We start from the raw sequence: 27,255 nt of genomic DNA, 5'->3' as shown, positions 1-27,255 counted from the left end.
GCTGATGCTCCCATGGGTTTTAATGGGTTGACCTGATGGCTGTGTGCCCCCATTGGATTTCATGGGTTGACCTGATGGTTGTATGCTCCCATAGGGTTTAATGGGTTGACCTGATGGCTGTGTGTTCCCATAGGGTTCTATGGGTTGACCTGATGGCTGTGTGTTCCCATAGGGTTCTATGGGTTGACCTGATAGCTGTGTTTTCCCATAGGACTCTATGGGTTGACCTGATGGCTGTGTGTTCCCATAGGGCTCTATGGGTTGACCTGATGGCTGTGTGTTCCCATAGGGTTCTATGGGTTGACCTGATGGCTGTGTGTTCCCATAGGGCTCTATGGGTTGACCTGATGGCTGTGTGTTCCCATGTGGCTCTATGGGTTGACCTGATGGCTGTGTGTTCCCATAGGGCTCTATGGGTTGACCTGATGGCTGTGTGTTCCCATAGGGTTCTATGGGTTGACGTGATGGCTGTGTGTTCCCATGTGGCTCTATGGGTTGACCTGATGGCTGTGTGTTCCCATAGGGTTCTATGGGTTGACCTGATGGCTGATGCTCCCATAGGGTTCTATGGGTTGACCTGATGGCTGATGCTCCCATAGGGTTCTATGGGTTGACCTGATAGCTGTATGTTCCCATAGGGTTCTATGGGTTGACCTGATGGCTGTGTGTTCCCATAGGGTTCTATGGGTTGACCTGATGGCTGTGTGTTCCCATGTGGCTCTATGGGTTGACGTGATGGCTGTGTGTTCCCATGTGGCTCTATGGGTTGACCTGATGGCTGTGTGTTCCCATAGGGTTCTATGGGTTGACCTGATGGCTGTGTGTTCCCATGTGGCTCTATGGGTTGAGCTGATGGCTGTGTGCTCCTATAGGGCTCTATGGGTTGAGCTGATGGCTGTGTGCTCCCATAGGGCTCTATGGGTTGACCTGATGGCTGTGTGCTCCTATAGGGTTCTATGGGTTGACCTGATAGCTGTGTGTTCCTATGTGGTTCTATGGGTTGACCTGATGGCTGTGTGTTCCCATAGGGTTCTATGGGTTGACTTGATGGCTGTGTGTTCCCATAGGGTTCTATGGGTTGACCTGATGGCTGTGTGTTCCCATAGTGCTCTATGGGTTGAGCTGATGGCTGTGTGCTCCTATAGGGCTCTATGGGTTGAGCTGATGGCTGTGTGCTCCCATAGGGCTCTATGGGTTGACCTGATGGCTGTGTGCTCCTATAGGGTTCTATGGGTTGACCTGATGGCTGTGTGTTCCTATGTGGTTCTATGGGTTGACCTGATGGCTGTGTGTTCCCATAGGGTTCTATGGGTTGACCTGATAGCTGTGTGTTCCCATAGGGTTCTATGGGTTGACCTGATGGCTGTGTGTTCCCATAGGGTTCTATGGGTTGACCTGATGGCTGTGTGTTCCCATAGGGTTCTATGGGTTGACCTGATGGCTGATGCTCCCATAGGGTTCTATGGGTTGACCTGATGGCTGTGTGTTCCCATAGGGTTCTATGGGTTGACCTGATGGCTGTGTGTTCCCATAGGGCTCTATGGGTTGACCTGATGGCTGTGTGTTCCCGTAGGGTTTAATGGGTTGACCTGATGGCTGTATGTTCCCATATGGCTCTATGGGTTGACCTGATGGCTGATACTCCCATAGGGACCCATTCATTGCATTGCCGCCCCCAAACACCCCGAAATCTCATTAAAACCCTTTTTTTTCTTCCTTAAAACTTTATTTCTCCATTAAAAAAAATAGATCCCGGCGTTGGGTGGGGGGGGGGGGTGAGAAAAAGGAAAAGAAACGAAGGGCAGCAGCCATCTTCTTCCGTTTCCGGTTGGGAGGAGGAACAACGACCAACTTCCGGTTCCGGCGGGTGCTTAACGAAGGGGGCGTGGCCTCGCGAAAAAGGGGGCGGGGCTATGGCTTGGATCGATCCCTGAGGGCGGGGCCAATGGGAAAAGGAGGCGGGGCCAAGGGAAAGGGGCGTGGTCAAGGAGAAAGGGGCGGGGTTAAAGGAAAGGGGGGCGTGGCCAAGAGAAAAGGGGTGGGTCCAGGCAGGGGGCGTGGTCAAAGAGAAAGGGGCGGGGCCAAGGGGGGAAGAGGGTGGAGCCAGGGCAGGGGCGTGGTCAGAGAGAAAGGGGCGGGGCCAAGGGGGAAAGGGGTGGAGCCAGGGCAGGGGCGTGGCCAAGAGAAAGGGGGTGGAGCTGAAAGGAAAGGGGGCGTGGCCAAGAGCAAGGGGCGGGGTTAAGGGAAAAGTGGGCGTGGCCAATGGAACGGGGGCGGGGTTAAGGCAAAAAGGGGGCGTGGCCAAAGGAAGGGGGCGTGGCCAAGGGGAAGGGGCGGGGTTGAGGCAAAAGGAGGCGTGGCCAAGGGAAAAGGGGGCGGAGCCAAAAGGAAAGGGGGCGTGACCAAGGGAAAGTGGGCGGGGTAAGGATAAAGTGGGCGTGGCCAAGGGAAAAGGAGGCGTGGCCAAAGGAAAAGGGGGCGGGGTCAAGGGAAATGGGGCAGTTAAGGGAAAAGGGGGCGGAGCCAAAGAGGGGGGGGGGGAGAGTTAAAGGAAGGGGCGTGGCCAAGGGGAAGGGGCGGGGTCAAGGCAAAAGGGGCGTGGCCAAGGGAAAAGGGGGCGGAGCCAACAGGAAATTGGGGCGTGGCCAATGGAGCGGGGCGGGGTTAAGGAAAGGGGGTGTGGCCAAAGGAAAAGGGGGCGGGGTCAAGGGAAATGGGGCAGAGTTAAGGGAAAAGGGGGTGGAGCCAAAGTAAGGGGGGGGGGAGTTAAAGGAAGGGGCGTGGCCAATGAGAAGGGGCGGGGTTAAGGCAAAAGGGGGGCGTGGCCAAGGGGAAAGGGGGGCGGGGCCAAACGGAAATGGGGGCGTGGTCAATGGAACGAGGGCGGGGTTAAGGAAAGGGGGCGTGGCCAAAGGAGAAGGGGGCGGGGTCAAGGAGAAAGGGGAGGGGTTAAAAGAAAGGGGGCGTGGCCAAGGGAAAGGGGGCGGAGCCAAAAGAAAAGGGGTGGGGTTAAGGGAGAAGGGGCGTGTTGAATGGGAAAGGAGGCGTGGCCAAAGGGAAAGGGAGCGGAGCCAAAGTCGGGGGTTAAGGGAAGGGGGCGTGGCCAAAGGGAAAGGGGGCGGAGCCAAAAAGGAAAAGGGGCGTGGCCAAGAGAAAGGGGCGGGGCTAAGGGAAAGAGGGCGTGGCCAAGGGAAAGGGGCGGGGTCAAGGAAAAAGGGGGCGGGGCCAAGGGAAGGGGGCGTGGCTTCGCTCCTCTTTAGGCCCCGCCCACCCCTGAAGCCCCCCATTGGCCCCCATTATCCGGACCCGTTCTTTTCAGCCCCTCCCCAAACTCCGAACAGCCCCAAAATGGGCGTTTTTGAAGGCAAAAATCGAGAGAAATGGGAAGGTTTTTAAAGGGGCGGGGCTTATTGCGGAGGGGGCGGGGCTTAGAGCGGTGGGCGGGGCTTAAGGGGTGAGGGGGCGGGGCTTAGAGAGGGGGGCGGGGCTTAAGGGGTGACTGGGCGGGGCTTAGAGAGGTGGGCGGGGCTTAAGGGGACGAGGGCGGGGCTTAATGAAGTGGGCGGGGCTCAAGGAATGATGGGCGGGGCTTAGAGAAGTGGGCGGGGCTTAAGGGGGTGAGTGGGCGGGGCTTAGAGGGTTGGTCTTAAAGGGGCCGCGTCCCCTTTTTTTATAGGGTTTTTTATAGGGGGGGGGGTTTCCAGTGTCAAAAATAGAAGCTTTTGGTGGGGGGGTGGGGGGGTTTATGGGGCGGGGGTGCTCCCTATATGGGGGGGATGGGCTCTCATCTATGGGGGGTGGTGGGGGGGGGGCAATATCTATGGGGGGTTTAATTAGGGGGTCCCCACCCTCCAACCCAGACCCCTATTTGGGGTCGCCCTATATGCTATATGGGGGGGGGGTCCCATAACCCAAATGATCCCCAGAGACCCTAAATGACCCCACAGACTCCAAAGGATCCCATAGACCCCAAATGAGCCCCCTAGACCCCCAAATAACCCCCCATAGACCCCATTTCTGGACCCCCTGACCCCATATAGAGGGTCCCATAGACCCTAAAAGACCCCATAGACCCCAAATAACCCCCCATAAACCCCATTTCTGGACCCCCTGACCCCATATACACCCCCCTAGCCCCCCATATGACCCCCATTTCTGGACCCCCTGACCCCATATAGACCCCCCCAGACCCCATTTCTGGATCCCCTGACCCCATATAGAGGCTCCCAGACCCCATTTCTGGATCCCCTGACCCCATATAGAGGCTCCTAGCCCCCAAAAAACCCCCATATGACCCCATTTCTGGACCCTGTGACCCCATATAGAGGCTCCTAGCCCCCCAAATGACCCCCCCAGACCCCATTTCTAGACCCCCTACCCCATATAGAGGCTGCCAACCCCCCAGGTGACCCCCTAGCCCCCCATAGACCCCATTTCTGTACCCTCTGACCCCCTATAGACCCCTCTAAACCCCATTTCTGGACCCCCTGACCCCATATAGAGGCTCCTAGACCCCCATAGACCCCCATATGACCCCATTTCTGGAACCCCTGACCTCCTATAGACCCCCCCAGACCCCATTTCTGGACCCCCTGACCCCCTATAGAGGCTCCTAGCCCCCCTAGACCCCCATATGACCCCATTTCTGGACCCCCTGACCCCATATAGAGGCTCCTAGCTCCCCATAGACCCCCATAGACCCCCATATGACCCCATTTCTGGACCCCCTGACCCCATATAGAGGCTCCTAGCCCCCCATTGACCCCATTTCTGGACCCCCTGACCCCATATACACCCCCCTAGCCCCCCATAGACCCTCATATGACCCCTTTTCTGCACCCTCTGTAGACCACCCCAGACCCCATTTCTGGACCCCCTGACCCCATATACACCCCCCCTAGCCCCCCCTAGACCCCCATATGACCCCATTTCTGGACCCCCTGACCCCATATAGAGGCTCCTAGCCCCCCATAGACCCCCATATCCACCCTATGGGGGGTTGTGCCCCCCCTGTGCCTCCCCCTGTGCCCTACACACATCACACCTCCCCCCAGGAGGACTCAATACATGACAATGGGGGCCGGGTACCCCCCCAGGAGGCCCAGGACAGGCCCCATAAGCTTCTAAATCACACAGAAGCTCCACTAAATCATCCACCCCCCTCAATCTCCTCCTGGCAAGTAATTGGTGACCGGGTGGGACTGGCCTACGTTCAGCTAACACGACCCTAAAAGACAAAGCCGGCCCTAAAAGGACCACGGCGGCCGCCATAGGGGAACGGGGGGAACGTTGCATTAAGCGGAGGTGGGGGGAACGGATGTACGCGGCCCGGTTGCATAGGGGGAAGGATTTGAGGGGGACACCGGAAGTCTTAAGGGGAGGGGGAAGGGAAGACAAGAGGCGCCAGTGAGCCGGAAGTGGAGTCTGGGAAAGGTCGGACAGGAAGGAGTGGGGCCACCAGGGGGGGGGGAGGGGAAGGGGCTGGAATAGGGGGGAGATAAGGGGGGAGATATGGGGTCAGGGGTATATAGGGACATAGAGAGACCCTATAGAGACCCACAGACCCCATAGAGACCCATAGAGACCCACAGACCCCATAGAGACCCACAGACCCCATAGAGACCCCATAGAGACCCACAGACCCCATAGAGACCCACAGACCCCATAGAGACCCATAGAGACCCACAGACCCCATAGAGACCCCATAGAGACCCACCACCCCATAAGGACCCCATAGGGACCCCACAGAGACCCCTCACCCCATAGAGACCCCATAGAGACCCACAGACCCCATAGAGACCCACAGACCCCATAGAGACCCCATAGGGACCCACAGACCCCATAGAGACCCACAGACCCCATAGAGACCCATAGAGACCCACAGACCCCATAGAGACCCACAGACCCCATAGAGACCCATAGAGACCCACAGACCCCATAGAGACCCCATAGAGACCCACCACCCCATAAGGACCCCATAGGGACCCCACAGAGACCCCTCACCCCATAGAGACCCCATAGAGACCCACAGACCCCATAGAGACCCACAGACCCCATAGAGACCCCATAGGGACCCACAGACCCCATAGAGACCCACAGACCCCATAGAGAACCCATAGAGACCCACAGACCCCATAGAGACCCACAGACCCCATAGAGACCCCATAGAGACCCACAGACCCCATAGAGACCCACAGACCCCATAGAGACCCATAGAGACCCACAGACCCCATAGAGACCCACAGACCCCATAGAGAACCCATAGGGACCCACAGACCCCATAGAGACCCACAGACCCCATAGAGACCCACAGACCCCATAGAGACCCCATAGAGACCCACAGACCCCATAGAGACCCATAGAGACCCCATAGAGACCCCATAGAGACCCACCACCCCATAGAGACCCCATAGAAACCCATAGAGACCCACAGACCCCATAGAGACCCCATAGAGACCCACAGACCCCATAGAGACCCCATAGAGACCAACAGACCCCATAGAGACCCCATAGAGACCCAACAGCACATAGAGACCCCATAGGGATCCACCACCCCATAAGGACCCCATAGGGACCCCATAGAGACCCACAGACCCCATAGAGACCCCATAGAGACCCACAGACCCCATAGAGACCCCATAGAGACCAACAGACCCCATAGAGACCCCATAGAGACCCACCACCCCATAAGGACCCCATAGGGACCCCATAGAGACCCCTCACCCCATAGAGACCCCATAGAGACCCATAGAGACCCACAGACCCCATAGAGACCCACAGACCCCATAGAGACCCCATAGAGACCCACCACCCCATAAGGACCCCATAGGGACCCCATAGAGACCCCTCACCCCATAGAGACCCCATAGAGACCCCATAGACCCCAGAGAGAACCCATAGAGACCCCATAGAGTCCCCACACCCCATAGAGACCCCATAGAAACCCCACAGAGACCACATAGAACCCACCACCCCATAGAGACCCCATAGAGACCCTATAGAGACCCACCACCCCATAGAGACCCCATAGAGACCCACAGACCCCATAGAGACCCCATAGGGACGCACAGACCCCATAGAGACCCATAGAGACCCACAGACCCCATAGAGACCCACAGACCCCATAGAGAACCCATAGGGACCCACAGACCCCATAGAGACCCACAGACCCCATAGAGCCCACAGAGATCCCATAAAGCCCCATAGACCCCATAGAGACCCCACAGACCCCATAGAGCCCCACAGACCCCATAGAGAACCCATAGAGACCCACCACCCAATAAGGACCCCATAGGGACCCCATAGAGACCCCTCACCCCATAGAGACCCCATAGAGACCCACAGACCCCACAGAGAACCCATAGAGACCCCATAGAGTCCCCACACCCCATGGAGACCCCATAGAAACCCCATAGAGACCACATAGAACCCACCACCCCATAGAGACCCCATAGAGTCCCCACACCCCATAGAGAACCCATACAGATCCCTTAGAGGCCCCATAGAGACCCCCCACCCCATAGAGACCCCATAGAAACCCATAGACCCCACAGACCCCATAGAGACCCCATAGACCCCATAGAGCCCCATAGAGACCCCATAGACCCCATAGAGCCCATAGAGATCCCATAGACCCCACAGAGACCCCATAAAGCCCCATAGACCTCATAGAGACCCCACAGACCCCATAGAGCCCCATAGACCCCATAGAGACCCACAGACCCCACAGAGAACCCATAGAGACCCACAGACCCCATAGAGACCCACAGACCCCATAGAGACCCCATAGAGACCCATAGAGACCCACAGACCCCATAGAGACCCCATAGAGACCCACCACCCCATAAGGACCCCATAGGGACCCCACAGAGACCCCATAGAGACCCACAGACCCTATAGAGACCCACAGACCCCACAGAGAACCCATAGAGACCCACAGACCCCATAGAGACCCACAGACCCCATAGAGACCCCATAGAGACCCATAGAGACCCACAGACCCCATAGAGACCCCATAGAGACCTACAGAACCCATAGAGACCCACAGACCCCATAGAGACCCCATAGAGACCCACAGACCCCATAGAGACCCCATAGAGACCCCATAGAGACCCCTCACCCCATAGAGACCCCTCACCCCATAGAGACCCCATAGAGACCCACAGACCCCATAGAGACCCCATAGAGACCCACCACCCCATAGAGACCCCATAGGGACCCATAGAGACCCACAGACCCCATAGAGACCCCATAGAGACCCACCACCCCATAAGGACCCCATAGGGACCCCATAGAGACCCCTCACCCCATAGAAACCCCATAGAGACCCACAGACCCCATAGAGACCCCATAGACCCCACAGACCCCATAGAGCCCCATAGAACCCATAGAGAACCCACAGAGACCCCATAGAGCCCCATAGACCCCATAGAGACCCCATAGAGCCCATAGAGACCCCATAGAGCCCATAGAGACCCCATAGAGACCCCATAGAGACCCCACAGACCCCACATACCCTATAGACCCCAAAGAGACCCCATAGAGACCCCATTAAACCCATAGAGACCCCATAGACCTCAGAGAGACCCAATTAACCCCATAGAGACCCCATAGACCCCATAGAGACCCCATAGACCCCACAGAAACCCCATAGGGACCCCATAGACCCCATAGAGACCCCATAGACCCCATAGAGACCCCACAGACCCCACATACCCCATAGACCCCAAAGAGACCCCATAGAGACCCCATAGAGCCCCATAGACCCCACAGAGACCCCATAGAGACCCCATTAAACCCATAGAGACCCCATAGACCTCAGAGAGACCCAATTAACCCCATAGAGACCCCACAGACCCAATAGAGACCCCACAGACCCTATAGAAACCCCATAGGGACCCCATAGACCCCATAGAGACCCCATAGACCCCATAGAGATCCCATAGAGACCCCACAGACCCCACATACCCCATAGAGACCCTATAGAGCCCCATAGACCCCATAGAGACCCCATAGAGACCCCACAGACCCCACATACCCCATAGACCCCAAAGAGACCCCACAGAGACCCCATAGAGCTCCATAGACCCCATAGAGCCCAATAGACCCCATAGAAACCCCATAGGGACCCCATAGACCCCATAGACCCCACAGATCCCATAGAGACCCCATAGACCCCACAGAGCCCATAGAGACCCCATAGAGCCCCATAGACCCCATAGAGCCCAATAGACCCTATAGAGACCCCATAGAGACCCCATAGACCCCCATAGAGACCCCATAAAGCCCCATAGACCCCATAGAGACCCCATAGGCCCCATAGACCCCATAGAGACCCCATTAACCCCATAGAAACCCCATAGACCCCATAGAGACCCATAGAAACCCCATTAACCCCATAGACCCTATAGAAACCCCATAGGGACCCCATAGACCCCATAGAGACCCCATAGACCCCACAGATCCCATAGAGACCCCATAGAGCCCATAGAGACCCCATAGAGACCCCATAGACCCCAAAGAGACCCCATAGAGCCCCATAGACCCCATAGAGCCCAATAGACCCCATAGAGACCCCATAGACCCCCATAGACACCCCATAAAGCCCCATAGACCCCGTAGAGACCCCATAGGCCCCATAGACCCCAAAGAGACCCCATAGAGCCCCATAGACCCCATAGAGCCCAATAGACCCCATAGAGACACCATAGAGACCCCATAGACCCCATAGAGACCCCATAGACCCCCATAGACCCCATAGAGACCCCATAAAGCCCCATAGACCCCATAGAGACCCCATAGGCCCCATAGACCCCATAGAGACCCCATAGGCCCCATAGACCCCATAGAGACCCCATTAACCCCATAGAAACCCCATAGACCCCATAGAGACCCCATAGACCCTATAGAAACCCCATAGAGACCCCACAAACCCCACATACCCCATAGACCCCATAGAGACCCCATAGAGCCCCATAGACCCCATAGAGACCCCACAGACCCCACATACCCCATAGACCCCAAAGAGACCCCACAGAGACCCCATAGACCCCATAGACCCCATAGAGACCCCATAGACCCTATAGAAACCCCATAGGGACCCCATAGACCCCATAGACCCCACAGATCCCATAGAGACCCCATAGACCCCATAGAGCCCATAGAGACCCCACAGAGACCCCAAAGAGACCCCATAGACCCCATAGAGCCCAATAGACCCCATAGAGACCCCATAGACCCCCATAGACCCCATAGAGACCCCATAAAGCCCCATAGACCCCATAGAGACCCCATAGGCCCCATAGACCCCATAGAGACCCCATTAACCCCATAGAAACCCCATAGACCCCATAGAGACCCATAGAAACCCCATTAACCCCATAGACCCCATAGAGACCCCATAGACCCCATAGAGACCCCACAGACCCCATAGAGACCCCACAGACCCCACATACCCCATAGAGACCCCACAGAGACCCCACAGAGCCCCATAGACCCCATAGAGACCCCACAGACCCCATAGAGACCCCATAGACCCCATAGAAACCCCATTAACCCCATAGAGACCCCATAGACCCCATAGAAACCCCATTAACCCCATAGAGACCCCATAGACCCCATAGAAACCCCATAGAGACCCCACAGACCCCACATACCTCATAGACCCCATAGAGACCCCATAGAGACCCCATAGACCCCATAGAGACCCCATAGACCCCATAGGCTGCAGTTCCGTCACTGACCACACGGGGGCGCCCTTGTTCCTGGTCTCGCTCGTCGTCGCTCTCATCCAACAGCAGCAGGTCGGGGGGGGGCAGCAATGGGGGAACCTGGGTTATGGGGTCACAACGTTATGGGGTCAGAGCCATTATGGGGTCACAACGTTATAGGGTCAGATACACGGTTATGGGGTCAGATACACGGTTATGGGGTCAGATACACGGTTATGGGGTCAGATATCGGTTATGGGGTCAGATACACGGTTATAGGGTCAGATATCGGTTATGGGGTCACAACGTTATGGGGTCAGAACCATTATGGGGTCAGAACGTTATAGAGCCTATAGACCCTATAGAGACCCACCACCCCATAGAGACCCCATAGAGTCCCCACACCCCATAGAGACCCCATAGGGACCCCATAGAGACCCCATAGGGACCCATAGGGACCCATAGAGACCCACCACCCCATAGAGACCCCATAGAGTCCCCACACCCCATAGAGAACCCATAGAGACCCCCCACCCCATAGGGACCCCATAGAGACCCCCCACCCCATAGGGAACCCATAGAGACCCCCCACCCCATATGGACCCCATAGAGACCCCCCACCCCATAGGGACCCCATAGAGACCCACCACCCCATAGAGACCCCATAGACCCCATAGGGACCCATAGACCCCCATAAACCCCATAGAGACCCCATAGACCCCCATAAACCCCATAGACCCCATTGAGCCCCATAAGACCCCATAGAACCTGGGTTATGGGGTCAGAACGTTATGGGGTCAGAGCCATTATGGGGTCAGAACGTTATGGGGTCAGATACACGGTTATGGGTCCCAGCCCCACACTTATGGGTCCAGCCCCACACTTATGGGTCTCAGCCCCACACTTCTGGTCCCAGCCCCACACTTATGGGTCCAGCCCCACACTTATGGGTCCAGCCCCACACTTATGGGTCCCAGCCCCACACTTATGGGTCACATTAATGGATCCCAGCCCCACACTTATGGGTCCCAGCCCCACACTTATGGGTCACATTAATGGATCCCAGCCCCACACTTATGGGTCCCAGCCCCACACTTATGGGTCACATTAATGGATCCCAACCCCACACTTATGGGTCCCAGCCCCACATTAATGGATCCCAGCCCCACACTTATGGGTCCAGCCCCACACTTACCGGTACCAATGACCCACATGGGGGGGGCGGCTCCTGTTTGAGTTTTGGGGCCGCAGCGATGAGGAGCCCCAGCCCACGGGGAACCTTTAATGAGGCCATATTAATTAATTAATATGCTTAATTAATTATGCATGCATAATGAGATGTTAATTAAGGGGGGGGTTAATTAGCTCACCGTGTGCTCCGTGTTGGGGGTGGGCTCCACTTTGGGGCGGGGGGCCGAAGCGATCAGCAGCTGTAGGGGGGGCTGATAGAAGGGTTAATGGGGTCTATGGGGTTTCTATGGGGTCTATGGGGTCCCTATGGGGTCTATGGGGTCCCTATGGGGTCTATGGGGTCTATGGGGTTTCTATGGGGTCTATGGGGTCCCTATGGGGTCTATGGGGTTTCTATGGGGTCTATGGGGTCCCTATGGGGTCTATGGGGTCTATGGGGTTTCTATGGGGTCTATGGGGTCCCTATGGGGTCTATGGGGTTTCTATGGGGTCTATGGGGTCCCTATGGGGTCTATGGGGTCTATGGGGTTTCTATGGGGTTTATGGGGTCCCTATAGGGTCTATGGGGTCCCTATGCTGTCTCTATGGGGTCTATGGGGTCCCTATGGGGTCTATGGGATCAATGGTCTCTATGGGGTCCCTATGGGGTTTCTACGGGGTCTATGGGGTCACTATGGTGTCTCTATGGTGTCTCTATAGGGTGTATGGGGTCTCTATGGGGACTATGGGGTCTCAATGGTGTCTCTATGGGGTCTGTGGGGTCTATGGGGTCCCTATAGGGTCTATGGGGTCCCTATGGAGTCTCTATGGGGTCTCTATGGGGTCCCTATGGGGTCTATGGGGTCACTATGGTGTCTCTATGGTGTCTCTATGGGGTGTATGGGGTATCTATGGGGTCTATGGGTCCCTATGGGGTCTCTATGGGGTCTATGGGTCCCTATGGGGTCTCTATGGGGTCTACGGGGTCAATGGTCTCTATGGGGTCCCTATGGGGTTTCTACGGGGTCTATGGGGTCCCCATAGGGTCTATGGGGTCACTATGGTGTCTCTATAGGGTGTATGGGGTCTCTATGGGGACTATGGGGTCTCAATGGTGTCTCTATGGGGTCTGTGGGGTCTATGGGGTCACTATAGGGTCTATGGGGTCCCTATGGAGTCTCTATGGGGTCTATGGGGTCCCTATGGGGTCTCTATGGGGTCTATGGGGTCCCTATGGGGTCTATGGGGTCACTATGGTGTCTCTATGGTGTCTCTATGGGGTGTATGGGGTCTCTATGGGGTCTATGGGTCCCTATGGGGTCTCTATGGGGTCTACGGGGTCAATGGTCTCTATGGGGTCCCTATGGGGTTTCTACGGGGTCTATGGGGTCCCCATAGGGTCTATGGGGTCACTATGGTGTCTCTATAGGGTGTATGGGGTCTCTATGGGGACTATGGGGTCTCAATGGTGTCTCTATGGGGTCTGTGGGGTCTATGGGGTCACTATAGGGTCTATGGGGTCCCTATGGAGTCTCTATGGGGTCTATGGGGTCCCTATGGGGTCTCTATGGGGTCTATGGGGTCCCTATGGGGTCTATGGGGTCACTATGGTGTCTCTATGGTGTCTCTATGGGGTGTATGGGGTATCTATGGGGTCTATGGGTCCCTATGGGGTCTCTATGGGGTCTACGGGGTCAATGGTCTCTATGGGGTCCCTATGGGGTTTCTACGGGGTCTATGGGGTCCCCATAGGGTCTATGGGGTCACTATGGTGTCTCTATAGGGTGTATGGGGTCTCTATGGGGACTATGGGGTCTCAATGGTGTCTCTATGGGGTCTGTGGGGTCTATGGGGTCACTATAGGGTCTATGGGGTCCCTATGGAGTCTCTATGGGGTCTATGGGGTCCCTATGGGGTCTATGGGGTTCCTATGGAGTCTCTATGGGGTCTATGGGGTCCCTATGGGGTCTCTATGAGGTCCCTATGGGGTCTATGGGGTCCCTATGGGGTTTATGGGATCCCTATGGTGTCTCTTTGGGGTATATGGGGTCCCTATGGGGTCTATGGTGTCTCTATGGCATCTCTATGGGGTCTATGGGGTTCCTATGGGTCTCTATGGGGTCTATGGGGTCTGTGGGGTCTATGGTATCTCTATGGGGTCTATGGGGTCTATGGTGTCTCTATGGGGTCTATGGTGTCTCTATGGGGTCTATGCGGTCCCTATGGTGTCTCTATGGTGTCTCTATGGGGTCTCTATGGGGTCCCTATAGGGTCCCTATGTGGTCTATGGGGTCCCGATGGTGTCTCTATGGGGTCTATGGGGTCCCTATGGGGTCTATGGGGTCTCTATGGGGTCTATGGGGTCCCTATGGGGTTTCTATGGGGTCTATGGGGTCCCTATAGGGTCTATGGGGTCCCTATGGAGTCTCTAAGGGGTCTATGGGGTTTCTACGGGGTCTACGGGGTCCCTATAGGGTCTATGGGGTCACTATGGTGTCTCTATGGTTTCTCTATGGGGTGTATGGGGTATCTATGGGGTCTATGGGGTCCCAATGGTGTCTCTATGGGGTCTGTGGGGTCTATGGGGTCCCTATAGGGTCTATGGGGTCCCTATGGGGTCTATGGGGTCTATGGGGTCCCTATAGGGTCTATGGGGTCCCTATGGGGTCTCCATGGGGTCTATGGGGTCCCTATAGGGTCTATGGGGTCCCTATGGGGTCTCCATGGGGTCTATGGGGTCCCTATAGGGTCTATGGGGTCCCTATGGGGTCTCCATGGGGTCTATGGGGTCTATGGGATCCCTATGGGGTCTATGGGGTCTATGGGATCCCTATGGGGTCTATGGGGTCTCTATGGGGTCTATGGGATCCCTATGGTGTCTATGGGGTCTCTATGGGGTCTATGGGATCCCTATGGTGTCTTTGGGGTCTCTATGGGGTCTATGGGATCCCTATGGTGTCTATGGGGTCTCTATGGGGTCTATGGGATCCCTATGGTGTCTATGGGGTCTCTATGGGGTCTATGGGATCCCTATGGTGTCTATGGGGTCTCTATGGGGTCTATGGGATCCCTATGGTGTCTATGGGGTCTCTATGGGGTCTATAGGATCCCTTTGGTGTCTATGGGGTCCCTATGGGGTCTCTATGGGGGTTTAATGGGGGGGGGCTTCATATGGGGGGGTCCCAATGGGGCCCTAACATGGGGGGGGTCTTAGTATGGGGGGGTCTCAATGGAGTCTTTATATGGGGGGGTTAATATGGGGGGGGGTCTTTACATGGGGGGGGTCTTAATATGGGGAGGGTCTTTATATGGGGGGGGCTTTTATATGGGGGGGGTCTTTATATGGGGGGGTCTTTATATGGGGGGGTCTTTATATGGGGGGATTAATATGGGGGGGGTTAATATGGGGGGGTCTTAATATGGGGGGGGTCTTAATATGGGGGGGGTCTTTATATGAGGGGATTAATATGGGGGGGGTCTTAATATGGGGGGGTCTTTATATGGAGGAGTTTATATGGGGGGGGTCTTAATGTGGGGGGGGTCTTAATATGGGGGTCCCAATGGGGTCTTAATACAGGGGGGCTTAATGGGGGGGTTAATATGGGGGGGGGTCTTTATATGGGGAGGGGGTCTTAATATGGGGGGGGTCTTTATATGGGGGGGGTCTTTATATGGGGGGGTCTTTATATGGGGGGAGTCTTTATATGGGGGGGTTAATATGGGGGGGGTCTCTATATGGGGGGGTCTTAATATGGGGGTGGTCTTAATATGGGGGGGTCTTAATATGGGGGGGGTCTTTATATGGGGGGGGTCTTTATATGGGGGGGTCTTAATGTGGGGAGGGTCTTAATATGGGGGTCCCAATGGGGTCTTAATACAGGGGGGCTTAATGGGGGGCTTAATATGGGGGGGGATCTTTATATGGGGGGGGTCTTAATATGGGGGGGGGTCTTAATATGGGGGGGGTCTTAATATGGGGAGGGTCTTAATACAGTAGGGCTTAATGGGGGGGTTAATATGGGGGGGGGGGGGTCCCATAATGGGGGATCCCAATAAGGGGGGGGTCTTAATATGGGGGGGTTAATATGGGGAGGGGTCTTTATATGGGGGGGTCTTTATATGGGGGGGTTAATATGGGGGGGGTCTTTATATGGGGGGGGTGTCTTAATATGGGAAGGGTCTTAATATGGGGGGGGTCTTAATATGGGGGGGGGTCTTAATACAGGAAGGCTTAATGGGGGGGTTAATATGGGGGGGGGGGGTCCCATAAGGGGGGGGTCCCATAATGGGGGAGTCCCTTAAAGGGGGGGGTCCTTAAAGTGGGGGGGGGGGTGGTGGTGGTCCCAATATGGGGGGGGGTCTCACCTGCACACGGGGGGGGGTCCGCAGCTCCTCGTTGTGGGGGGGGGCCAGGACCTTCTCATCCCCCCCCATGGGCTCCATGTCCTGTTATGGGGGGGGGGGGGGGGATTAAATATATGGGGGGGCGTTAAATATATGGGGGGGGGGCGTTAAATATATGGGGGGGCATTAAATATATGGGGGGCATTAAATATATGGGGGGGGGGCACCCACAATGGGGGTTAATGGGGGGGGGGGTGTTAGTTATGGGGGGGGGGGATCGAAGCAGCAAAGCCAAAGCAAAGCAATGGGGGGGGGGCTTTAAATGGGGGGGGTGGGCTTAAAATGGGGGGGGTGGGGTTAAATTAAGGGGGGGGTCTCATAAATTGGGGGACGGGGGGGTTTAAAATGGGGGGGGCTTAATATGGGGGAGGGCTTAATCAAGGGGGGGGTCCCATAAATTGGGGGAGGGGGGGGGTTTAAAATGGGGGGGGGCTTAATATGGGGGGGGCTTAATATGGGGAGGGGCTTAATATGGGGGGGGCTTAAATTAAGGGGGGGTCTCATAAATTGGGGGGGGGGTTCAATATGGGGGGGGGGTTATATATGGGGGGGGCTTAAATTAAATGGGGGGGTCCCATAAATTGGGGGCGGGGGGGTTTAAAATGGGGGGGGGGTTTAATATGGGGGGGGCTTAAATCAAGGGGGTGTCCCATAAATTGGGGGAGGGGGGGGTTAAAATGGGGGGGGGGTTATATGGGGGGGTTTAATATGGGGGGGGCTTATTAATAAGGGGGGCTTAATATGGGGGGGGGTTCCCATAAATTGTGGGGGGGGGTTTAAAATGGGGGGGGGCTTAATATGGGGATGGGCTTAATATGGGGGGGGCTTAAATTAAGGGGGGGGTCTCATAAATTGGGGGGGGGTTTCAATATGGGGGGGGGGTTATATACGGGGGGGGCTTAAATTAAATGGGGGGGTCCCATAAATTGAGGGGGGGGGGGGGTTTAATATGGGGGGGTTAAATTAAGGGGGGGGTCCCATAAATTTGGGGAGGGGGGGGTTAAAATGGGGGGGGGGCTTTATATGGGGGGGGCTTAATATAAGGGGGGCTTATTAATGGGGGGGGCTTAATATGGGGGGGTTAAATTAAGGGGGGGTCCCATTAATTGGGGGGGGGGGGGTGTTTAAAATGGGGGGGGGGTTTATATGGGGGGGGGTTCCACAAATTGGGGGGGGGGTTAAAATGGGGGGGGGGGGCTTAATATGGGGGGGGCTTAAATTAAGGGGGGGGTCCCATAAATTGGGGGCGGGGGTGTTTAAAATGGGGGGGGGCTTAATATGGGGGGGGTCCTTAAAATGGGGGGGGGCTTAAAATGAGGGGGGTTCTTAAGATGGGGATTGGGGGGGTCCTTAATATGGGAGGGGGTCCTTAAAAAGGGGGGGGGCCTAAATAGGGGGGGGAGTCCTAAAGTGGGGGGGGTCCTAAATGGGGGAGTGGGGCTTTAAAATGGGTGGGGGGCCGTAAAATGGGGATGGGGGTCCTTAAAATGAGGGGGGGGCTTTATAATGGGGGGGGGGGGTTTCCTTAAAAGGGGGGTCCATAAATAGAGGGGGGGGGCTCTTTAAATAAGGGGGGGGGTCCTTAAAATGGGGGGGTTCCCAAATGGGGGGGGGGGCTCTTTAAATAAGGGGGGGGGGGTGTAAAATGGGGTTTGGGGGGGATATCCTTAAAATGGGGGGGGGTCCTTAAAATGGGGGGGGGGGTCCTAAATGGTGGGGGTTCCTTAAGTGGGGGTGGGGTCCTTAAAATGGGGGGGGTCCTTAATATGGGGGGGGGGGCTTATAATGGGGGGGGTGCCTTTAAAATGGGGGGTGGGTCCTTAAAATGGGGGGGTCCTTAAAATGGGGGGGGGGAAGCTTAAAAAGGGGGGGGTCCTTAAATGAGGGGGGTCCTTAAAATGGGGGGGGGCTCTTTAAATAAGGGGGAGGGCGGTTCCAAATGGGGGGGGTCCCTAAAATGAGGGGTGGGCTTTAAAATGGGGGGGGGTCCTTAAAATGGAGGGGGGGCCTTAAAATCAGGGGGGGTCCTTAAAATGAGGGGGGGGCTTAAAATGGAGGGGTCCTTGAAATGAGGGGGGGCCTTTAAATTGGGGGGGGGGTCCTTAAATGTGGGGGGTCCTTAAAATGGGGGGGGTCCCTAAAATGAGGGGGGGGCTTTAAAATGGGGGGGGGGTCGTAAATGAGGGGGGGGGTCCTTAAAATGGGGGGGGTCCTTAAAATGGAGGGGGAGCCTTAAAATCAGGGGGGGGTCCTTAAAATGAGGGGGGGCTTAAAATGGGGGGGGTCCTAATGGGGGTTGGGGCTTAAAATGGGGATGGGGGGGGTTCTTAAAATGGGGGGGGGTCTTTAAAATGAAGGGGGGCCTTTAAATTGGGGGGGGGTCCTAAATGGGGGGGGTCCTTAAAATGGGGGGGGAAGCTTAAAATGGGGGGGGGGCTTTAAAATGGGGGGAGGTCCTTAAATGCGGGGGGGGTGTCCTTAAGTGGGGGGGGGGGTCCTTAAAATGGGGGGGGGCTCTTTAAACAATGGGGGGCTGTTCCAAATGGTGGGGGGTCCTAAATGGGGGAGGGAGCTTAAAATGGGGGAGACTCTTTAAATAAGGGGGGGGGGGAGTCCAAATGGGGGCGGGGTTCTTAAAATGGGGGGGGGGCTTTAAATTGGGGGGGGAGGTCCTAAATGAAGGGGGAGGTCCTTAAGTGGGGGGGGGGTGTCCTTAAAATGGGGGGGGGGGGCTTAAAATGAGGGGGGGCCTTTAAATTGGGGGGGGTGTCCTTAAGTGGGGGGGGGATCCTTAAAATGGGGGGGGGTCCTTAAAGTGGGAGGGGGCGTCTTTAAATTGGGGGGGTGTCCTTAAAATGGGGGGGGGGGGTCCTTAAAGTGGGAGGGGGCTTAAAATGGGGATAGGGGGGTCCTTAAAACAGGGGGGGTCTTTAAATGGGGGGGAGGTCCTAAATGAACGGGGGGGGGGGTCCTTAAAATGGGGGGGGGGCTTTAAATTGGGGGGGGGTCCTAAATGGGGGGGGGTGTCCTTAAAATGGGGGGGGGGGTCCTTAAAGTGGGAGGGGGCTTAAAATGGGGATAGGGGGGGTCCTTAAAATGGGGGGGGTCTTTAAATGGGGAGGGTGGGGGGGGTCCCATTACCTGGCGGGGGGGGCAGCTCCGGGTGGTGGCGGCGTGGGGGGGTCGGGGGGGCAGCAGTTGCCTCTGTTTTAAGATGGGGGGTGGGGGGGGGGGGGTTGGGATGGGGGGTGGGGGGGGCAGGATTTAATTAGGGGGGGATTTAGGGAGAAATGGGGCAAATTTGGGACCTTGCTTTTTTTTGGGGGGGGGGGGGACTTTAACCTGTGCCCCCCTCCCCCCCCCCCCAAAAGCCCCTTCCCCCTCTATTGCTTTTAAGCTCCGCCCCCTCGCTTTGAAGCCCCGCCCCCTTTCATGGAAGCCCCGCCCACTCCGCTCTAAAGCTCCGCCCCTTTCGTTGAAGCTCCGCCCACTCCGCTCTAAAGCCACGCCCACTGTCCACGGAGCCCCCGCCCCCTCGCACTTAAGCACCGCCCCCTCGCAATGAAGCCCCGCCCTTTATATTAAAGCCCCGCCCCCTGGCCAATGAGCTTCCGCCCCTCACATTTAAGCCCCGCCCCTATTCTAAAGCCCCGCCCCCTCGTATTGAAGCTCCGCCCTTTTCTTTGAAGCTCCACCCCCTTTGCTCTAAAGCCCCGCCCACCCCGCTCTGAAGCCCCGCCCCTCGCATCGAAGCCCCGCCCCTTTACATTGAAGCTCCGCCCACTCCGCTACAAAGCCCCGCCCACTGGCTGTGAGGCCCCGCCCCCTCACATTGAAGCCCCGCCCACTCCACTACAAAGCCCCGCCCCCCTCGCATTGAAGCACCGCCCACTCCGCCCATAGCCCCGCCCCCTCGCAACGAAGCCCCGCCCTTTATATTAAAGCCCCGCCCCCTGGCCAATGAGCTCCGGCCCCTCACATTTAAGCCCCGCCCCCTATTCTGAAGCCGAGCCCATAAGCATTAAAGCCCCTCCCCCTTTCATTGAAGCCCCGCACCCCCATTCTGAAGCTCCGCCCACTCCGCTCTGTAGCCCCGCCCCTCATGATAAAGCCCCGCCCCCTGGCCAATGAGAGCCGCCCCCATATTTAAGCCCCGCCCCCTCTCTGAAGCCCCGCCTACTTCTCTCTGAAGCCCCGCCCCTCACATTGAAGCTCCGCCCACTCTGCTCTGTAGCCCCGCCCCCTATGCTTTTAAGCCCCGCCCCTCATGTTAAAGCTCCACCCCCTGGCCAATGAGGCCGCGCCACTCACATTTAAGCCCCGCCCCCAGCTCTGAAGCGCCGCCCACTCGCATTGAAGCCCCGCCCACTCCGCTACAAAGCCCCGCCCCACACATCTAAGCTCCGTGCACTAACATTGAAGCTCCGCCCCTTACACTGTTGCCCGCCCCCTCAAATTTAAGCCCCGCCCACTTCTCTCTGCAGCCCCTCCCCCTCGCATTGAAGCTCCGCCCCTATTCTGAAGCCCCGCCCACCCCGCTCTGTAGCCCCGCCCCCTCGCATTGAAGCTCCGCCCCCTTTCATTGAAGCTCCGCCCACTCCGCTCTGTAGCCCCTGCCCCCCAGTTTCAATGCCACGCCCCCTCGCATTAAAGCCCCGCCCCCTTGCATTGAAGCCCCGCCCCCAGCTCTGAAGCCCCGCCCCCTTCACCCCCCCCCCTCAGATACTGGGAGGGAATGGGAGATACTGGGAGGGACTGGGAGGGACTGGGAGGGAATGGAAGATACTGGGAGATACTGGGAGATACTGGGAGGGAATGGGAGATACTGGGAGATACTGGGAGATACTGGGAGGGACTGGGAGGGAATGGAAGATACTGGGAGATACTGGGAGATACTGGGAGGGACTGGGAGATACTGGGAGATACTGGGAGGGAATGGGAGATACTGGGAGATACTGGGAGGGAATGGGAGATACTGGGAGGGAATGGGAGATACTGGGAGATACTGGGAGGGAATGGGAGATACTGGGAGATACTGGGAGATACTGGGAGATACTGGGAGGGAATGGGAGATACTGGGAGATACTGGGAGATACTGGGAGGGAATGGGAGGGAATGGGAGATACTGGGAGATACTGGGAGATACTGGGAGATACTGGGAGGGAATGGGAGGGAATGGGAGATACTGGGAGGGAATGGGATGAACTGGGAGGGAATAGGAGGGAATGGGAGAGCATTCAGAGATACTGGGATGAACTGGGAGGGGACTGGGAGGCATTGGGATGGCACTGGGAAGGACTGGGATATACTGGAGTATATACTGGGCGACACTGGGAGATACTGGGAGGAACTGGGAGGGGAATGGGAGATACTGGGAGGCAATGGGAGGGACTGGGATATACTGGAACATACTGGGAGGCTATAGGAGGGGATTGGGATATACTGGGATATACTGGGAGGGACTGGGAGGGGACTGGGATGTACTGGGGGGAACTGGGATGTTCTGGGAGGGGGCAGGAAGGGGACTGGGATATACTGGAGGGAATGGGAGGCACTGGGATATACTGGGATATAGTGGGATATAGTGGGATAAACTGGGATATACTGGGAGACAATAGGAGGGGACTGGGATATACTGGGATATACTGGGAGACAATAGGAGGGGACTGGGATATACTGGGATATACTGGGATAAACTGGGATATACTGGGAGACAATAGGAGGGGACTGGGATATACTGGGATATACTGGGAGACAATAGGAGGGGACTGGGATATACTGGGATATACTGGGATAAACTGGGATATACTGGGAGACAATAGGAGGGGACTGGGATATACTGGGATATACTGGGAGACAATAGGAGCGGACTGGGATATACTGGGATGTACTGGGAGACAATAGGAGGGGACTGGGATATACTGGGATATACTGTGAGACAACAGGAGGGGACTGGTATATACTGGGATATACTGGGAGAGACTGGGAGGAACTGGGAGGGGACTGGGATATAATGGGATATACTGGGGGTGTACTGGAAGGGACTGGGTCATACTGGGCCATACTGGGTCATACTGGGCCATACTGGAAGGCACTGGGCCATACTGGGTCATCCTGGGTGATATTGGGAAGCACTGGGATATACTGGGATATACTGGGAGGGACTGGGCCATACTGGGTCATACTGGGAGGCAATGGGAGGGATAGGGAGGCACTGGGCCATACTGGGTCATACTGGGTCATACTGGGCCATACTGGGCCATACTGGGAGGCAATGGGAGGGATAGGGAGGCACTGGGCCATACTGGGTCATACTGGGCCATACTGGGCCATACTGGGAGGCAATGGGAGGGATAGGGAGGCACTGGGCCATACTGGGTCATACTGGGTCATACTGGGCCATACTGGGCCATACTGGGAGGCAATGGGAGGGATAGGGAGGCACTGGGCCATACTGGGTCATACTGGGTCATACTGGGCCATACTGGGAGGCAATGGGAGGGATAGGGAGGAACTGGGCCATACTGGGCCATACTGGGTCATACTGGGCCATACTGGGAGGCAATGGGAGGGATAGGGAGGCACTGGGCCATACTGGGCCATACTGGGTCATACTGGGCCATACTGGGAGGCAATGGGAGGGATAGGGAGGCACTGGGCCATACTGGGCCGTACTGGGCCATACTGGGTCATACTGAGCCATACTGGGCCATACTGGGAGGCAATGGGAGGGATAGGGAGGCACTGGGCCATACTGGGTCATACTGGGCCATACTGGGCCATACTGGGAGGCAATGGGAGGGATAGGGAGGCACTGGGCCATACTGGGTCATACTGGGTCATACTGGGCCATACTGGGAGGCAATGGGAGGGATAGGGAGGCACTGGGCCATACTGGGCCATACTGGGTCATACTGGGCCATACTGGGCCATACTGGGAGGCAATGGGAGGGATAGGGAGGCACTGGGCCATACTGGGCCATACTGGGCCATACTGGGTCATACTGAGCCATACTGGGCCATACTGGGAGGCAATGGGAGGGATAGGGAGGCACTGGGCCATACTGGGTCATACTGGGTCATACTGGGCCATACTGGGCCATACTGGGAGGCAATGGGAGGGATAGGGAGGCACTGGGCCATACTGGGAGGGACTGGGAGGCAATGGGAGAGATAGGAAGGTACTGGGCCATACTGAGCCCTACTAGTCCCTACTGGTCCTTACTGGTCCTTACTGGTCTCTACTGGTCCCTACTGGTCCCTCTTTGTCCCTACTGGTCCTTACTGGTCTATACTGGTCCCTGCTGGTCCCTCCAGGTCTATACTGGTCCCTACAGGCCCCTCCAGGTCTATACTGGTCCCTACAGGCCCCTCCAGGTCTATACTGGTCCATACTGGTCCCTACTGGGCCATACTGGTCCTTACTACTCCCTCCTTGTCCTACTGGTCCCTACTGTCTGTCCTGCTCTATACTGTTCCTTTCTGGTTCCTACTGATCCCTACTGGTCTATACTGGCCCATACTGGTCTATAGGTCCCTATTGGTCCCTACTGGTCTATACTGGTCCATACTGGTCCCTCCTTGTCCCTACTGGTCTCTATTGCTCCCTACTGGTCCCTCCTGGTCCTTAATGGTCTCTCCTTATCCCTACTGGTCTATATTGGTCCGTACTGGTCCGTACTGGTCCCTACTGGTTCCTCCTGCTCTATACTGGTCCCCACCGCTCCCTACTAGTCCATACTGGTCCCTAATGGTCCCTCCTTGTCCCTTCTGCTCTATACTGGTCCATACTGGTCCCTAATGGTCCCTCCTTGTCCCTTATGGTCTATACTGGTCCCTATTGCTCCCTCCAGGTCCCTCCAGCCCTATACTGGTCCATACTGGTCCCTTATGCTATACTGGCCCCTATTGCTCCCTCCAGGTCCCTCCTGCCCTATACTGGTCCATACTGGTCCATACTGGTCCCTAATGGTCCATACTGGTCCCTATTGCTCCTTATTGCTCCCTCCAGGTCCCTCCTGCCCTATACTGGCCCATACTGGTCCCTAATGGTCCCTCCTTGTCCCTACTGGTCTATACTGGTCCCTATTCCTCCTTATTGCTCCCTCCAGGTCCCTCCTGCCCTATACTGGTCCCCACTGGTCCGTACTGGTCCCTAATGGTCCCTCCTTGTCCCTTCTGCTCTATACTGGTCCCTATTGCTCCCTCCAGATCCCTCCTGCCCTATACTGGTCCTTACTGGTCCATACTGGTCCCTAATGGTCCATACTGGTCCCTATTGCTCCCTAATGGTCCCTCCTGCCCTATACTGGTCCATACTGGTCCCTAACGGTCCCTCCTTGTCCCTACTGGTCTATACTGGTCCCTATCCCTCCTTATTGCTCCCTCCAGGTCCCTCCAGCCCTATACTGGTCCCTAATGGTCCCTCCAGCCCTATACTGGTCCCTAATGGTCCCTCCTGCCCTATACTGGTCCATACTGGTCCCTCCTGCCCTATACTGGTCCATACTGGTCCCTCCTGCCCTATACTGGTCCATACTGGTCCCTCCAGCCCTATACTGGTCCATACTGGTCCCTCCAGCCCTATACTGGTCCATACTGGTCCCTCCAGCCCTATACTGGTCCATACTGGTCCCTCCAGCCCTATACTGGTCCGTACTGGTCCCTTATGGTCTATACTGGTCCCTATTGTTCCCTAATGGTCCCTCCAGCCCTATACTGGTCCCTAATGGTCCCTCCAGCCCTATACTGGTCCATACTGGTCCCTTATGGTCTATACTGGTCCCTATTGTTCCCTAATGTTCCCTCCAGCCCTGTACTGGTCCATACTGGTCCCTCCAGCCCTATACTGGTCCATACTGGTCCCTAATGGTCCCTCCAGCCCTATACTGGTCCCTAATGGTCCCTCCTGCCCTATACTGGTCCGTACTGGTCCCTAATGGTCCCTCCAGCCCTATACTGGTCCATACTGGTCCCTCCAGCCCTATACTGGTCCCTAATGGTCCCTCCTGCCCTATACTGGTCCATACTGGTCCCTCCAGCCCTATACTGGTCCCTAATGGTCCCTCCTGCCCTATACTGGTCCATACTGGTCCCTAATGGTCCCTCCAGCCCAATACTGGTCCATACAGGCCCTATACTGGTCCCTAAAGGTCCCTCCAGCCCTACACTGGTCCATACAGGCCCTATACTGGTCCCTAATGGTCCCTCCTGCCCTATATTGGTCCGTACTGGTCCCTAATGGTCCCTCCAGCCCTATACTGGTCCCTAATGGTCCCTCCAGCCCTATACTGGTCCCTAATGGTCCCTCCAGCCCTATACTGGTCCCTAATGGTCCCTCCAGCCCTATACTGGTCCATACTGGTCCCTCCAGCCCTATACTGGTCCATACAGGCCCTATACTGGTCCCTAATGGTCCCTCCAGCCCTATACTGGTCCCTAATGGTCCCTCCTGCCCTATACTGGTCCATACTGGTCCCTCCAGCCCTATACTGGTCCATACAGGCCCTATACTGGTCCCTAATGGTCCCTCCAGCCCTATACTGGTCCATACTGGTCCCTAATGGTCCCTCCAGCCCTATACTGGTCCATACTGGTCCCTTATGGTCTATACTGGTCCCTATTGTTCCCTAATGGTCCCTCCAGCCCTATACTGGTCCCTAATGGTCCCTCCAGCCCTATACTGGTCCATACTGGTCCCTAATGGTCCCTCCAGCCCTATACTGGTCCGTACTGGTCCCTAATGGTCCCTCCAGCCCTATACTGGTCCATACTGGTCCCTAATGGTCCCTCCAGCCCTATACTGGTCCCTAATGGTCCCTCCAACCCTATACTGGTCCCTAATGGTCCCTCCAGCCCTATACTGGTCCATACTGGTCCCTCCAGCCCTATACTGGTCCCTAATGGTCCCTCCAGCCCTATACTGGTCCCTAATGGTCCCTCCTGCCCTATACTGGTCCATACTGGTCCCTCCAGCCCTATACTGGTCCCTAATGGTCCCTCCAGCCCTATACTGGTCCCTAATGGTCCCTCCTGCCCTATACTGGTCCATACTGGTCCCTAATGGTCCCTCCAGCCCTATACTGGTCCCTAATGGTCCCTCCAGCCCTATACTGGTCCCTAATGGTCCCTCCTGCCCTATACTGGTCCATACTGGTCCCTAATGGTCCCTCCTGCCCTATACTGGTCCATACTGGTCCCTAATGGTCCCTCCTGCCCTATACTGGTCCATACTGGTCCCTAATGGTCCCTCCTGCACTATACTGGTCCATACTGGTCCCTAATGGTCCCTCCTGCCCTATACTGGTCATTAATGGTCCCTCCAGCCCTATACTAGTCCCTATTGCTCCCTAATGGTCCCTCCTGCCCTATACTGGTCCATATTGGTCCGTACTGGTCCCTAATGGTCCCTCCTGCCCTATACTGGTCCGTACTGGTCCCTAATGGTCCCTCCTGCCCTATACTGGTCCATACTGGTACCTTATGGTCTATACTGGTCCCTATTGCTCCCTCCAGGTCCCTTCTGCCCTATACTGGTCCCTACTGGTCCCTAATGGTCCCTCCAGCCCTATACTGGTCCATACTGGTCCCTCCAGCCCTATACTGGTCCATACTGGTCCCTCCAGCCCTATACTGGTCCATACTGGTCCCTCCAGCCCTATACTGGTCCATACTGGTCCCTCCAGCCCTACGCTGGTCCGTACAGGCCCTATCCTGGTCCCTATGGGACGCACCATGGCTCTTTGCAGGCATTGCCTCCACCTGCATTTCTGCCTCTTGAGGTTCCTGCCCCCGAATTTGGGTTTATCGCGGCAGAAATCGCAGCGGCCGCAGTCGGACCCACGGCGACAGCCCGGCACCAGCCGCAGCGGCGGCGAGAGCGGCACCGCTGGGTTATGGGGTTAAATACAGGGGTTATGGGGGGGATATGGGGCAGGGAATGGGGTTTATAGGGGAGATATGGGGTGGTTAA

General features: G+C 56.5%; 2 protein-coding genes across 5 annotated transcripts; both read right to left on the bottom strand.

The window, feature by feature from the left end:
* Positions 1 to 1,704: 1,704 nt before the first annotated feature.
* Positions 1,705 to 27,255, bottom strand: LOC146751209 (uncharacterized). 4 transcript variants are annotated; one of them, XM_085535216.1, is made up of 7 exons: positions 27,017 to 27,255; positions 19,425 to 19,487; positions 16,245 to 16,325; positions 12,080 to 12,151; positions 11,905 to 11,988; positions 10,743 to 10,829; positions 1,705 to 5,481 (listed from the first exon to the last, which is right to left on the bottom strand). In XM_085535216.1, the coding sequence occupies exons 1-7, from the start codon at positions 27,017 to 27,019 to the stop codon at positions 4,990 to 4,992; spliced, it is 882 nt and encodes a 293-aa protein (XP_085391342.1). In that variant the 5' UTR covers positions 27,020 to 27,255; the 3' UTR covers positions 1,705 to 4,989. The 4 variants fall into 4 exon arrangements, with proteins under 4 accessions (XP_085391342.1, XP_085391343.1, XP_085391344.1 ...); XM_085535217.1 differs by having other exon boundaries at positions 12,080 to 12,139; XM_085535218.1 differs by lacking the exon at positions 19,425 to 19,487 and having other exon boundaries at positions 27,017 to 27,253.
* On the bottom strand, positions 20,931 to 24,844 carry LOC146751210 (uncharacterized). The gene has a single exon (XM_085535213.1). It carries the CDS (start codon positions 22,344 to 22,346, stop codon positions 20,931 to 20,933), a length of 1,416 nt encoding a protein of 471 aa, XP_085391339.1. The 5' UTR covers positions 22,347 to 24,844.

Source organism: Coturnix japonica, unplaced genomic scaffold (genome assembly GCF_054131305.1).
Source record: "Coturnix japonica strain WE unplaced genomic scaffold, WE-NBRP24 Scf112, whole genome shotgun sequence".
NCBI classification, from domain to species: Eukaryota; Metazoa; Chordata; class Aves; order Galliformes; family Phasianidae; genus Coturnix; species Coturnix japonica.
Note: the sequence above shows the minus strand (reverse complement) of the source record. Positions and strands in the feature narration are given on the sequence as shown.